At 42.8% G+C, this 14,062-nt stretch overlaps 1 protein-coding gene across 3 annotated transcripts in view; it reads left to right on the top strand.

Annotated features, from left to right (window-relative positions):
* Positions 1-1,712: 1,712 nt before the first annotated feature.
* Positions 1,713-14,062, top strand: part of LOC306918996 (ankyrin repeat and SOCS box protein 12-like) — a 35,848-nt gene continuing 23,498 nt past the window's right edge. For 2 of the 3 annotated variants that reach the window (XM_079531831.1, XM_079531832.1), the window contains exons 1-6: positions 1,713-1,797; positions 3,710-3,813; positions 5,363-5,566; positions 5,935-6,027; positions 9,273-9,505; positions 10,968-11,132. In XM_079531831.1, coding sequence (XP_079387957.1) covers positions 3,716-3,813; positions 5,363-5,566; positions 5,935-6,027; positions 9,273-9,505; positions 10,968-11,132 — 793 coding nt within the window. In that variant the 5' untranslated portion in view covers positions 1,713-1,797; positions 3,710-3,715. The remainder of the gene's footprint in view (positions 1,798-3,709; positions 3,814-5,362; positions 5,567-5,934; positions 6,028-9,272; positions 9,506-10,967; positions 11,133-14,062) is intronic. The other variant, XM_079531833.1, reaches the window with a different exon arrangement.

Below are 14,062 nucleotides of genomic sequence, written 5' to 3'. Positions count from 1 at the left end.
ATGTCTGAGGTGGGCGGGTCTTTCGGTACCTTCATGATGCTCAGTGACATCATAATGATGTCTGAGGTGGGCGGGTCTTTCGGTACCTTCATGATGCTCAGTGACAGAGAAGGTTTTTCCTACAGGCAGGTGTTTGGGTGAATTTAAACCGTGTTTAGTGAAATCCCATCCCATACCACGCCACAATGGTGTTTACTGGACCATTCTTCTTTCTACAGGCAGTTGTTTAGTTATAAAGGGTTAAAAAACAAAAAACTCCCACAATGGGCAGTGAAATTAAACTGTGCACTCTAACATGTCCCAGGATTGGAATAGGTGGACCAAAGGAGAAATATTAGTAATTTCTTTTAGGAATATTTTTAAAATAATACCCACAGTTTTTCACCGATTTTGTCCCCCCACCCCCCCCCCAATCTGTTTTTCGCTTTTTTGTGAAATCATTTCATGTTGAAATATTAAAGCCAATATCAAATGGACCTAAATGGGCTGTATGCTTAGAGTATATCTTATTAATATATATACTCTAAGGCTGTATGCTTAGAGTATATCTTATTAATATATACTCTAAGGCTGTATGCTTAGAGTATATCTCAAGAGGTAGAGCAGGTCGTCCAATGATCCATGGGTCGGCGGTTCGAATCCCGGCTCCTCCTGGCTACATGTCGAAGTGTCCTTGGGCAAGACACTGAACCCCAAATTGCTCCCGATGTGCTGGTTGGTACCTTGCACGGCTTCCGCCGCAATCGGTGTATGAATGTATGTGTGAATGGGTGAATGTAATGCACAATCTATGTAAAGCGCCTTGGATAAAGGCGCTATATAAATGCACCATTTACCATTTATTTTATTAATATATACTCTAAGGCTGTATGCTTAGAGTATATCTTATTAATATATACTCTAAGGCTGTATGCTTAGAGTATTATACATTAATAATACTCTAAGCATACAGCCTTAGAGTATATATTAATAAGATATACTCTAAGCATACAGCCTTAGAGTATATATTAATAAGATATACTCTAAGCATACAGCCTTAGAGTATGTATATACTCTAAGGCTGTATGCAATGCATCTGCTAATAACAATTATTTAAAATATAGTTTTGATGCTCAAATTAACCTTACAGTAAACGTAAGTATTACGTTGTTGATGTTGGTTTTTTTAGTAGGTTTTAGGTTAATGGTTGCTATAACAATCACTTGTCGGTAGGGGGCGACAACACACCGTTGGATGGTTTTCAAACTGGGCAAGGAAGTAAACACAGCACACTGTCCCATAAGCCACAGGGACGGCCGCGCTGTGATTGGCTGCTCAGCTGCCTGGCAACCGCACTCCGTCCACTCATAAATCATACATATAGTTAATATTAACTGTTTGATGAATTCATTAATGGATTATTGTTTATCATCAATACGTTATTAACTGTTTGATAAATTAATGAATGGAATAACATTCTATTGGTGGAGATCATTAAAGTTCAGTAACTACAATGACACATTATAATGATTTGAGAAATTAAACATTTATCAATAACTATATTAATTATAATAATGATACTAATAAATAATGCTAAGTAAATACAATAAATAAAATCAAATATAACCGCTTACATTACACGCAACAAAAAAAGACGTCCAGTTGCCATGACAACCAACCAGCCAGCCAGCCAATCACGGGAGGCCCTCCCCGGCCGCCGTCCCCTCCGGACTATGGGATGATGCAGAGTGATCCTCTGGTTTAGAGCAGCATTAGCAGCGATGGGAAGAAGTGCGTAAACAAACATTTACTGAGCAGGTAAATAAATAAACTCAACAAACTACACATCTTACCGTAGCGTTCACTATGACGCGCATTTGTAGTTCTTTATTTCATCATTATGGTATATTTGTGTGTCGTTGAATGCTAGCGGAATACTATGTGTGGCAATACAGGAAGAAGGGGCGAAAATAGCAGATCTACAAGCCGCTGTGAGCTTGTAGATCTGCTATTTTCTCCTGGCGACAGACAGACAGTAAACTAGAAAAAGTGCCCTTCTGGGCACAGGTCTCCACCAGGAGGATAGGAGTTTGTGTGTGTGTGATGTTTGGCAAAAGCGGGCTACTCCTGAAAAGTTTAGAAGCCAATCGTAGCCAATGAGGGTGGATTATGAGAAATCAAACAAACCCGTCTTGATCACATGACTATGGAGAGCATGTGTACCGATTTGCGTGAAATTTGGATAAAATCTGAAGGAGTAATATTAGAAAATGTGTTTTACATATGTCGGCCTCCTGGTGGTGCTATAAAGAGCAATGAAATGAAATGATTACTATATTTACCCAGGGTATCTGGGCTAACCTTAAATTGAATGACTCTAAATCAGAAGTTATTATTTTCGGTCCTCCACACTCCACCCTCCCATTCCACTCTGAACTCGGCACTTTATCTGCAAACATTACACAATCAGCCCGCAACCTGGGTGTCTTCTTTGACCCTGACATCTCCTTTAACACCCAAGTTACCAAAGTTGTCCAGTCCTGCTACTACCAGATTAGGAACATTGCTAAAATTAAATCATTTTTGTCACATGCAGACCTAGAAACAGTTATACACTCCTTCATTTCTTCAAGACTGGATTATTGTAACTCTGTTTATTCCGGCATGAGCAAAAAAAAAACATAGCACGTCTCCAGATGGTGCAAAACTCCGCGGCACGCCTACTCACCAACACACGTAAACGTGAACATATCACGCCAATCCTGGCTACCCTACATTGGCTCCCTGTGAGCTACAGGATCGATTTTAAGGTTTTATTAATCACTTTCAAAGCCCTACATGGACTAGCCCCCAGTTACATCACAGATTTGCTAAGACCCCACAGGCCGGTCCGCAGCCTCAGATCTGCAGATAGGGCCCTTCTAGTCCCACCTATAACTCATCTTGTCACCCGAGGTGACCGGTCTTTTGCGGCCCGCGCTCCATCGCTCTGGAATGCCCTCCCCTTGGCCCTTAGGCAAGCGGAGACAGTGCCTGCTTTTAAACAGCTTTTAAAAACACACCTGTATGTCAAGTGTTTTTCCTAATTTCAGTATTATATGTATGTGTGTAGACCTGTGTGTGTGTGTGTGTGTGTGTGTGTGTGTGTGTGTGTGTGTGTATGGGTGTATGTATGAAAGTATGTACATGTGTATATGTATGTAGGTGTGTATTTTTTCATTTATTTACCTTTCTTTCTGTCCGTGATTTGTTTTGATCTGATGTTATGCTTTATTAATTCTGATGTTCTTGATTGTTCTTTATGATTGTTGTTTTTAATCCTGTCTGTAAAGCACTTTGTAACTTTTTGTTTGGAAAGGTGCTATATAAATAAAATTCATTCATTCATTCATTCAAGCTCAAGAACTTGTTTCCAGCCAGGCCCTGCTCATAGAACATTTCATGGTAGTGGTTCAATGCCTTGTTCAAGGGCACTTCAGCGGTGGTAATTTTAACGTGTCGGACCGCTGATTCGAACTGGCGACCTTCCGGTATCAAGACCGCTCCGCAAACCGTTCGGCCACCGCTGCCACTCAGATGTGAAAAATTCCAAGCAAAGGTTTTTCCTTGGCCTCTAGGGAGTTGGCATACAAAGTTTAAGTCTTTAAGCACTTTGATGTCGTCTGTTTAAAGACACAGTACCTAAAATGAAACCAGCGTGTGTGTGCGTGCGTGTGTGTGTGTGTAACAGGTCTATATGTTCCAGACCACCACAGAAGAAGAGTCATCAGAAGACGAGGAGGCAGTGTGGGTCGTCCAGCACCTCAGACAGGCTGTCCTTAATGATGACCCAATGTAATCTATTACTTTATATTATTGCACCTCAATGATGACCCAATGTAATCTATTACTTTATATTATTGCACCTCAATGATGACCCAATGTAATCTATTACTTTATATTATTGCACCTCAATGATGACCCAATGTAATCTATTACTTTATGTATTACTTAACTGCATGGTGATTGGTCGTCCCCAGTTTATTTTAGAATTCATGATTTTGTTTATTTTTTGTTAACCCATTCAGACCTGAGACCAGATTCTACAAATGTCTTCTAAATCCTGACAGTTTTCTGTAAAACCCTCATGTTTCTATATCAGTGGTTCTCAAACTATTTCATGTCAAGGACCCCCAGAATTATCTGGATTTGGCCGCCGACCCCCATCTGAAAATATGTGCCGCGCTACGAGCGGTGGCCGAACGGATTGCGGAGCGGTCTTGATACCGGAAGGTCGCTAGTTCGAATCAGCGGTCTGACACGTTCAAATTACCACCGCTGAAGTGCCCTTGAGCAAGGCATTGAACCACTACCATGAAATGTTCTATGAGCAGGGTCTGGCTGGAAACAAGTTATTGAGCTTAGCCCAGATACCCTGGGTAAATATAGTAACTTTGCTTTTGCTTTGCTTTTAGCTTGTAGATCTGCTATTTTTGAAAAATCGTAAAAATGTGGCGTGTGAATATATATTCTTTCAGAGCGAACGTTTTTAACTCAAATCTTTGCTTCTGATGGGGTATTTTCCGATGGGGGTCGGCGGCCAAATACAGATAATTCTGGGAGTTCCTTGACATGAAATAGGTTGAGAACCACTGATATAGAAACATGAGGTTTTCCAGGAAAACTGTCATGATTTAGAAGACATTTGTAGAATCGTCCTCAGGTCTAAATATGTTAAATAACGGTTCAAAGTGGTTAAAAGCTATAAGGTGACCTCATGTGTTAACCCATTCTGGGCGGGAACCCCTTTTGGTGTTAGCATTATGTTATGCTTTAAGCTATTGTAAAATAAATAGCAGATCTACAAGCTCGTAGCGCGCCACAGAGTGGCGCGCTACGAGCTTGTAGGTCTGCAATTTTAAAAAAATCGAAGAACGACTGACATAGAAACATAGCTTTATCAGAAAACTGTCAGGATGTAGAAGACATTTTAAACTGTCAGGATGTAGAAGACATTTTAAACTGTCAGGATGTAGAAGACATTTTAAACTGTCAGGATGTAGAAGAACATTTTAAACTCTCAGGATGTAGAAGACATTTTAAACTGTCAGGATGTAGAAGACATTTTAAACTGTCAGGATGTAGAAGACATTTTAAACTGTCAGGATGTAGAAGACATTTTAAACTGTCAGGATGTAGAAGAACATTTTAAACTCTCAGGATGTAGAAGACATTTTAAACTGTCAGGATGTAGAAGACATTTTAAACTGTCAGGATGTAGAAGACATTTTAAACTGTCAGGATGTAGAAGACATTTTAAACTGTCAGGATGTAGAAGACATTTTTTGAATCTGATCTCAGGTCTAAATGTGTTAACTATGATAATAACCCCCCCCCCCCCCAGTCTCCTGGACCACATGCTGTGTCAGGAGATCTACAAGAGGTCCATGGAGGTGCGGGGGGGCTGGGGCATCGCGGCCACCCCGCTGCGCCTGGCCGCGGGCCGCGGCACCCTGGGGTGCGTGCGGGTGCTCCTGGCACACGGGGCCCAGGTGGACTGTGTGGACGTGAAGGCACAGACGCCCCTGTTCACAGCCGTGTGCGGACGGTACGTACGCGCGTGTGTGCATGTGTGCATGTGTGTATGTGTGCGTGTGTGTGTGTGCTCCATATATGGTGTTGACCTGTCGATGTTCTGACATTCCATATGTTGATCTGACCTCATCAAACCCTGTACACTCAAGACACGCTCCATATATGGCCAGGACAGAATTCATTACTGGTGCCGTGCAGTGTGTGTATGCGTGGCTGTAATCCAGAGGTGTGTGTGTGTGTGTGTGTGTGTGTGTGTGTGTGTGTGTGTGTGTGTGTGTGTGTGTGTGTGTGTGTGTGTGTGTGTGTGTGTGTGTGTGTGTGTGTGTGTGTGTGTGTGTGTGTGTGTGTGTGTGTGTGTGTGTGCGCGTGCGTGCGTGGCAGGTACCTGGAGTGTGTGCTGGCGCTGTTGGCAGCAGGAGCCCACCCTGACGGAAGCCCCTTCAACAACTGCTCCCCCGTCCTCACCGCTGCCAGGTAGGGTTCGCTTGGTTAGTAAGATGGGTAGCCCATGTTTCTATGTCAGTGGTTCTCACAGGGTTAAAACCTCATGTTTCTATGTCAGTCGTTCTCACAGGGTTAAAACCTCATGTTTCTATATCAGTGGTTCTCACAGGGTTAAACCTCATGTTTCTATATCAGTGGTTCTCACAGGGTTAAAACCTCATGTTTCTATATCAGTGGTTCTCACAGGGTTAAAACCTCATGTTTCTATGTCAGTCGTTCTCACAGGGTTAAAACCTCATGTTTCTATGTCAGTGGTTCTCACAGGGTTAAAACCTCATGTTTCTATATCAGTGGTTCTCACAGGGTTAAACCCTATGTTTCTATATCAGTGGTTCTCAAAGGGTTAAAACCTCATGTTTCTATGTCAGTGGTTCTCACAGGGTTAAAACCTCATGTTTCTATGTCAGTGGTTCTCACAGGGTTAAAACCTCATGTTTCTATGTCAGTGGTTCTCACAGGGTTAAAACCTCATGTTTCTATATCAGTGGTTCTCACACGGTTAAAACCTCATGTTTCTATATCAGTGGTTCTCACAGGGTTAAACCTCATGTTTCTATATCAGTGGTTCTCACAGGGTTAAAACCTCATGTTTCTATATCAGTGGTTCTCACAGGGTTAAAACCTCATGTTTCTATATCAGTGGTTCTCACAGGGTTAAACCTCATGTTTCTATATCAGTGGTTCTCACAGGGTTAAACCCTATGTTTCTATATCAGTGGTTCTCACAGGGTTAAACCTCATGTTTCTATATCAGTGGTTCTCACAGGGTTAAACCTCATGTTTCTATATCAGTGGTTCTGACAGGGTTAAAACCTCATGTTTCTATATCAGTGGTTCTCACAGGGTTAAAACCTCATGTTTCTATATCAGTGGTTCTCACAGGGTTAAAACCCCATGTTTCTATATCAGTGGTTCTCACAGGGTTAAAACCTCATGTTTCTATATCAGTGGTTCTCACAGGGTTAAAACCCCATGTTTCTATATCAGTGGTTCTCACAGGGTTAAACCTCATGTTTCTATATCAGTGGTGCTCACAGGGTTAAAACCTCATGTTTCTATATCAGTGGTTCTCACAGGGTTAAAACCTCATGTTTCTATGTCAGTGGTTCTCACAGGGTTAAAACCTCATGTTTCTATATCAGTGGTTCTCACAGGGTTAAAACCTCATGTTTCTATATCAGTGGTTCTCACAGGGTTAAAACCTCATGTTTCTATATCAGTGGTTCTCACAGGGTTAAACCTCATGTTTCTATATCAGTGGTGCTCACAGGGTTAAACCTCATGTTTCTATATCAGTGGTTCTCACAGGGTTAAAACCTCATGTTTCTATATCAGTGGTTCTCACAGGGTTAAACCTCATGTTTCTATATCAGTGGTTCTCACAGGGTTAAAACCTCATGTTTCTATATCAGTGGTTCTCACAGGGTTAAAACCTCATGTTTCTATATCAGTGGTTCTCACAGGGTTAAAACCTCATGTTTCTATATCAGTGGTTCTCACAGGGTTAAACCTCATGTTTCTATATCAGTGGTGCTCACAGGGTTAAACCTCATGTTTCTATATCAGTGGTTCTCACAGGGTTAAAACCTCATGTTTCTATATCAGTGGTTCTCACAGGGTTAAACCTCATGTTTCTATATCAGTGGTTCTCACAGGGTTAAAACCTCATGTTTCTATATCAGTGGTTCTCACAGGGTTAAAACCTCATGTTTCTATATCAGTGGTTCTCACAGGGTTAAAACCTCATGTTTCTATATCAGTGGTTCTCACAGGGTTAAACCTCATGTTTCTATATCAGTGGTTCTCACAGGGTTAAAACCTCATGTTTCTGTATCAGTGGTTCTCACAGGGTTAAACCTCATGTTTCTATATCAGTGGTTCTCACAGGGTTAAAACCTCATGTTTCTATATCAGTGGTTCTCACAGGGTTAAAACCTCATGTTTCTATATCAGTGGTTCTCACAGGGTTAAAACCTCATGTTTCTATATCAGTGGTTCTCACAGGGTTAAACCTCATGTTTCTATGTCAGTGGTTCTCACAGGGTTAAAACCTCATGTTTCTATATCAGTGGTTCTCACAGGGTTAAACCTCATGTTTCTATGTCAGTGGTTCTCACAGGGTTAAAACCTCATGTTTCTATATCAGTGGTTCTCACAGGGTTAAAACCTCATGTTTCTATATCAGTGGTTCTCACAGGGTTAAAACCTCATGTTTCTATATCAGTGTTTCTCACAGGGTTAAACCTCATGTTTCTATATCAGTGGTTCTCACAGGGTTAAACCTCATGTTTCTATATCAGTGGTGCTCAACTATTTCATGTCAACGACCCCCAGAATTACCCCCATCGGAAAATATGTAGTTCCAGGGTTAGGGTTAAATATGTAGTTCCAGGGTTAGGGTTAAATATGTAGTTCCAGGGTTAGGGTTAAATATGTAGTTCCAGGGTTAGGGTTAAATATGTAGTTCCAGGGTTAGGGTTAAATATGTAGTTCCAGGGTTAGGGTTAAATATGTAGTTCCAGGGTTAGGGTTAAATATGTAGTTCCAGGGTTAGGGTTAAATATGTAGTTCCAGGGTTAGGGTTAAATATGTAGTTCCAGGGTTAGGGTTAAATATGTAGTTCCAGGGTTAGGGTTAAATATGTAGTTCCAGGGTTAGGGTTAAATATGTAGTTCCAGGGTTAGGGTTAAATATGTAGTTCCAGGGTTAGGGTTAAATATGTAGTTCCAGCGTTAGGGTTAAAATATGTAGTTCCAGGGTTAGGGTTAAATATGTAGTTCCAGGGTTAGGGTTAAATATGTAGTTCCAGGGTTAGGGTTAAATATGTAGTTCCAGGGTTAGGGTTAAATATGTAGTTCCAGGGTTAGGGTTAAATATGTAGTTCCAGGGAAAAACGTTCCAAACTCCATTGGACCCTCAACATGTCTGCTAAATGTCTGCTAAATGTCTGCTAAATGTCTGCTAAATGTCTGCTTTAGCCCTTTTGGTGTTTTAACTAAGCATTATGTTATGCTTTAGCTATTGAAAAATATCAGATCTACAAGCTCGTAGCGCGCCACTCGCCTGTAGGTCTGCTATTTTTGAAAAATCGTAAAAATGCAGCACAAATCTTTGAATATATATTCTTTCAGAGCGAACGTTTTTTTTATTTCGACGTCAGGCCTAAATGGTTTAAATCCTAACCCTCTCTCCCCCGCCCTCCCCCTCCCGACCAGAGAGGGCGACGTCTCCATCCTGAGGGAGCTCCTCCGTCACGGCGCCCAGGTGAACTCTGGCTCCCGAGGGGGCGTGTCCTCGTCCAGTGTGTCCAGTAGTGGCCCTCTGTACCTGTCAGCACTGTACGGTCACATGGAGTGTTTCAGAGCTCTGCTGCTCTACGGGGCCGACCCAGACTACAACTGGACCCCCCACGACCCCCGGGGGACCCCCCACGACCCCCGGACCATGAGTGAGTAACACCGCGTTAGAACCACGGTTATTAATTCGCCGACACTGTTGTTCATTCGTCAGGATTATTATTTCATGTCAAAACAAAACAAGTATCAGAAGATGATGTTACCCAGGTAAAGTAATGCGTCACTCTTGCCGGTCCGCGAACATTTTATAAACTGTCAGCCGGTCCGTGACAATATAAAGGTTGGGAACCCCTGGTCTGGAGGACCGGAAGCTCTGATCATGAGTCAAATATAAATGCTTCCTTCGTACAGTCTGGAGCAACGGAAGCTCTGATCATGAGTCAAATATAAATGCTTCCTTCGTACAGTCTGGAGCAACGGAAGCTCTGATCATGAGTCAAATATAAATGCTTCCTTCGTACAGTCTGGAGCAACGGAAGCTCTGATCATGAGTCAAATATAAATGCTTCCGTCGTACAGTCTGGAGCAACGGAAGCTCTGATCATGAGTAAAATATAAATGCTTCCGTCATACAGTCTGGAGCAACGGAAGCTCTGATCATGAGTCAAATATAAATGCTTCCGTCGTACAGTCTGGAGCAACGGAAGCTCTGATCATGAGTCAAATATAAATGCTTCCGTCATACAGTCTGGAGCAACGGAAGCTCTGATCATGAGTCAAATATAAATGCTTCCTTCGTACAGTCTGGAGCAACGGAAGCTCTGATCATGAGTCAAATATAAATGCTTCCGTCATACAGTCTGGAGCAACGGAAGCTCTGATCATGAGTAAAATATAAATGCTTCCGTCATACAGTCTGGAGCAACGGAAGCTCTGATCATGAGTCAAATATAAATGCTTCCGTCGTACAGTCTGGAGCAACGGAAGCTCTGATCATGAGTAAAATATAAATGCTTCCGTCATACAGTCTGGAGCAACGGAAGCTCTGATCACGAGTAAAATATAAATGCTTCCGTCGTACAGTCTGGAGCAACGGAAGCTCTGATCACGAGTAAAATATAAATGCTTCCGTCATACAGTCTGGAGCAACGGAAGCTCTGATCATGAGTCAAATATAAAGATATCAGCAGTAGGACAGTGTTAGAGATGTCTCTCTCTCTCTCTCTCTCTCTCTCTCTCTCTCTCTCTCTCCATAAAGATATCAGCAGTAAGACGGTGTTAGAGATGTGTCTCTCTCTCTCCATAAAGATATCAACAGTAAGACGGTGTTAGAGATGTGTCTCTCTCTCTCCATAAAGATATCAACAGTAAGACGGTGTTAGAGATGTCTCTCTCTCTCTCTCCATAAAGATATCAACAGTAGGACAGTGTTAGAGATGTGTCTCTCTCTCTCTCCATAAAGATATCAGCAGTAAGACGGTGTTAGAGATGTGTCTCTCTCTCTCCATAAAGATATCAACAGTAGGACGGTGTTAGAGATGTGTCTCTCTCTCTCCATAAAGATATCAACAGTAGGACGGTGTTAGAGATGTGTCTCTCTCTCTCTCCATAAAGATATCAACAGTAAGACGGTGTTAGAGATGTGCGTGCGTCACGGCTGCGGTGTGGAGTACGTCCGGATGCTCATAGATTTCGGAGCCAACGTTTTCCTGCCGACCCTCATCATCGAGAAGACCACCCGACAGAACGATGCACTGGAGCTGCTGCTGAGAGAGAGAGGTAAGAAGACCACCCGACAGAACGATGCACTGGAGCTGCTGCTGAGAGAGAGAGGTAAGAAGACCACCCGACAGAACGATGCACTGGAACTGCTGCTGAGAGAGAGAGGTAAGAAGACGACCCGACAGAACGATGCACTGGAGCTGCTGCTGAGAGAGAGAGGTAAGAAGACCACCCGACAGAACGATGCACTGGAGCTGCTGCTGAGAGAGAGAGGTAAGAAGACCACCCGACAGAACGATGCACTGGAGCTGCTGCTGAGAGAGAGAGGTAAGAAGACCACCCGACAGAACGATGCACTGGAGCTGCTGCTGAGAGAGAGAGGTATTTTATAGAAGACCACCCGACAGAACGATGCACTGGAGCTGCTGCTGAGAGAGAGAGGTAAGAAGACCACCCGACAGAACGATGCACTGGAGCTGCTGCTGAGAGAGAGAGGTAAGAAGACCACCCGACAGAACGATGCACTGGAGCTGCTGCTGAGAGAGAGAGGTAAGAAGACCACCCGACAGAACGATGCACTGGAACTGCTGCTGAGAGAGAGAGGTAAGAAGACCACCCGACAGAACGATGCACTGGAGCTGCTGCTGAGAGAGAGAGGTGTTTTATTCAGCGAATGCAAAGTCCTTAAAGCCAAGCGGTTGCCTCCTGTTAACTCCTTTTCACGCAGTGTACAGTATCCGACTCACAGACAAAGAGCAGAGCGTTCACTTTGCATTGGACTCCGTTTCCCAGAAGCCCTTGCAAGCCAGTTATACGTAGGTCGACTTCCGGTTACGTTATCTTAACGCGTCAGCCTCGTCACGATGTCCGCGACAAAGCCGGACTTTGATAAAAGTCATCAAAAAACGTTGAATTAAACAAATAGCAGGTTTAGTTATGAAGTGAAGCTGTTAAAAGTCATTTTATATATCATTTTGGTCACCAGACAGTTTTTAATTATCATGTGAACACCCCAGACAGGTTATAATTCTCATGTGAACACCCCAGACAGGTTATAATTCTCATGTGAACACCCCAGACAGGTTATAATTCTCATGTGAACACCCCAGACAGGTTATAATTCTCATGTGAACACCCCAGACAGGTTATAATTCTCATGTGAACACCCCAGACAGGTTATAATTCTCATGTGAACACCCCAGACAGGTTATAATTCTCATGTAAACACCCCAGACAGGTTATAATTCTCATGTGAACACCCCAGACAGGTTATAATTCTCATGTGAACACCCCAGACAGGTTATAATTCTCATGTGAACACCCCAGACAGGTTATAATTCTCATGTGAACACCCCAGACAGGTTTTAATCCTTATGTGAACACCCCAGACAGGTTATAATTATCATGTGAACACCCCAGACAGGTTATAATTCTCATGTGAACACCCCAGACAGGTTTTAATCCTTATGTGAACACCCCAGACAGGTTATAATTCTCATGTGAACACCCCAGACAGGTTATAATTATCATGTGAACACCCCAGACAGGTTATAATTATCATGTGAACACCCCAGACAGGTTATAATTCTCATGTGAACACCCCAGACAGGTTATAATTATCATGTGAACACCCCAGACAGGTTATAATTATCATGTGAACACCCCAGACAGGTTATAATTATCATGTGAACACCCCAGACAGGTTATAATTATCATGTGAACACCCCAGACAGGTTATAATTATCATGTGAACACCCCAGACAGGTTATAATTATCATGTGAACACCCCAGACAGGTTATAATTATCATGTGAACACCCCAGACAGGTTATAATTATCATGTGAACACCCCAGACAGGTTATAATTATCATGTGAACACCCCAGACAGGTTATAATTATCATGTGAACACCCCAGACAGGTTATAATTATCATGTGAACACCCCAGACAGGTTATAATTATCATGTGAACACCCCAGACAGGTTATAATTATCATGTGAACACCCCAGACAGGTTATAATTATCATGTGAACACCCCAGACAGGTTATAATTATCATGTGAACACCCCAGACAGGTTATAATTATCATGTGAACACCCCAGACAGGTTATAATTATCATGTGAACACCCCAGACAGGTTATAATTATCATGTGAACACCCCAGACAGGTTATAATTATCATGTGAACACCCCAGACAGGTTATAATTATCATGTGAACACCCCAGACAGGTTATAATTATCATGTGAACACCCCAGACAGGTTATAATTATCATGTGAACACCCCAGACAGGTTATAATTATCATGTGAACACCCCAGACAGGTTATAATTATCATGTGAACACCCCAGACAGGTTATAATTATCATGTGAACACCCCACTTACTTACTTACTCCTCTTCGTCCCCTATTTGCTTCAATGAGCGCTCTCCATTGCATCCGATCCCTGGCAGCATGTTGCGCCTCTCCTCCTCCCCAGGACAGGTTCATCTGTTTCAGCTCCTGCGTCACAGTTCTGCGCCAGGTGGTCTTGGGCCTCCCAGGTTTTCTTTTGCCTGGTGGTGTCCATCTTAAGGCCACCTTTGTGATGCAGTCCTGCTCCATCCTCAGTACATGTCCTAGCCATCTCAGGCGTCTGTGTGTAATGTCCTTTGTAATGCTCCGGCTCCCTGTTTGTTTGTACAGTTCATTGTTTGAGATTTTATTCGGCCAAAATATCTGACATATACGTCTGAGGCATCTGTTGTGGAACACTTCTAATCTCCTAGTGTCTGTTTTGACCACTCTCCAGCTCTCAGAACCATACAGCAGAACAGACTTGACATTGCTGTTGTATAGGAGCATCTTCGTTTTGAGGCTATATTGTTTTGATCTCCAGATGGATCGGAGTTGGGAGAAGGCACCCTGAGCCTTTCCCAGCCTTGCTTTGATGTCTTTTGATGCCCCACTGTCCTTACTGATAAGGCTGCCCAGATAGGTGAAATCTTCC

The sequence above is a fragment of the Electrona antarctica genome, assembly GCF_951216825.1.
Source record: "Electrona antarctica genome assembly, contig: scaffold_54, whole genome shotgun sequence".
Classification (NCBI taxonomy): Eukaryota; Metazoa; Chordata; class Actinopteri; order Myctophiformes; family Myctophidae; genus Electrona; species Electrona antarctica.
The sequence above is the reverse complement of the archived record's forward strand: the minus strand, read 5'-3'. Positions and strand labels throughout refer to the sequence as shown.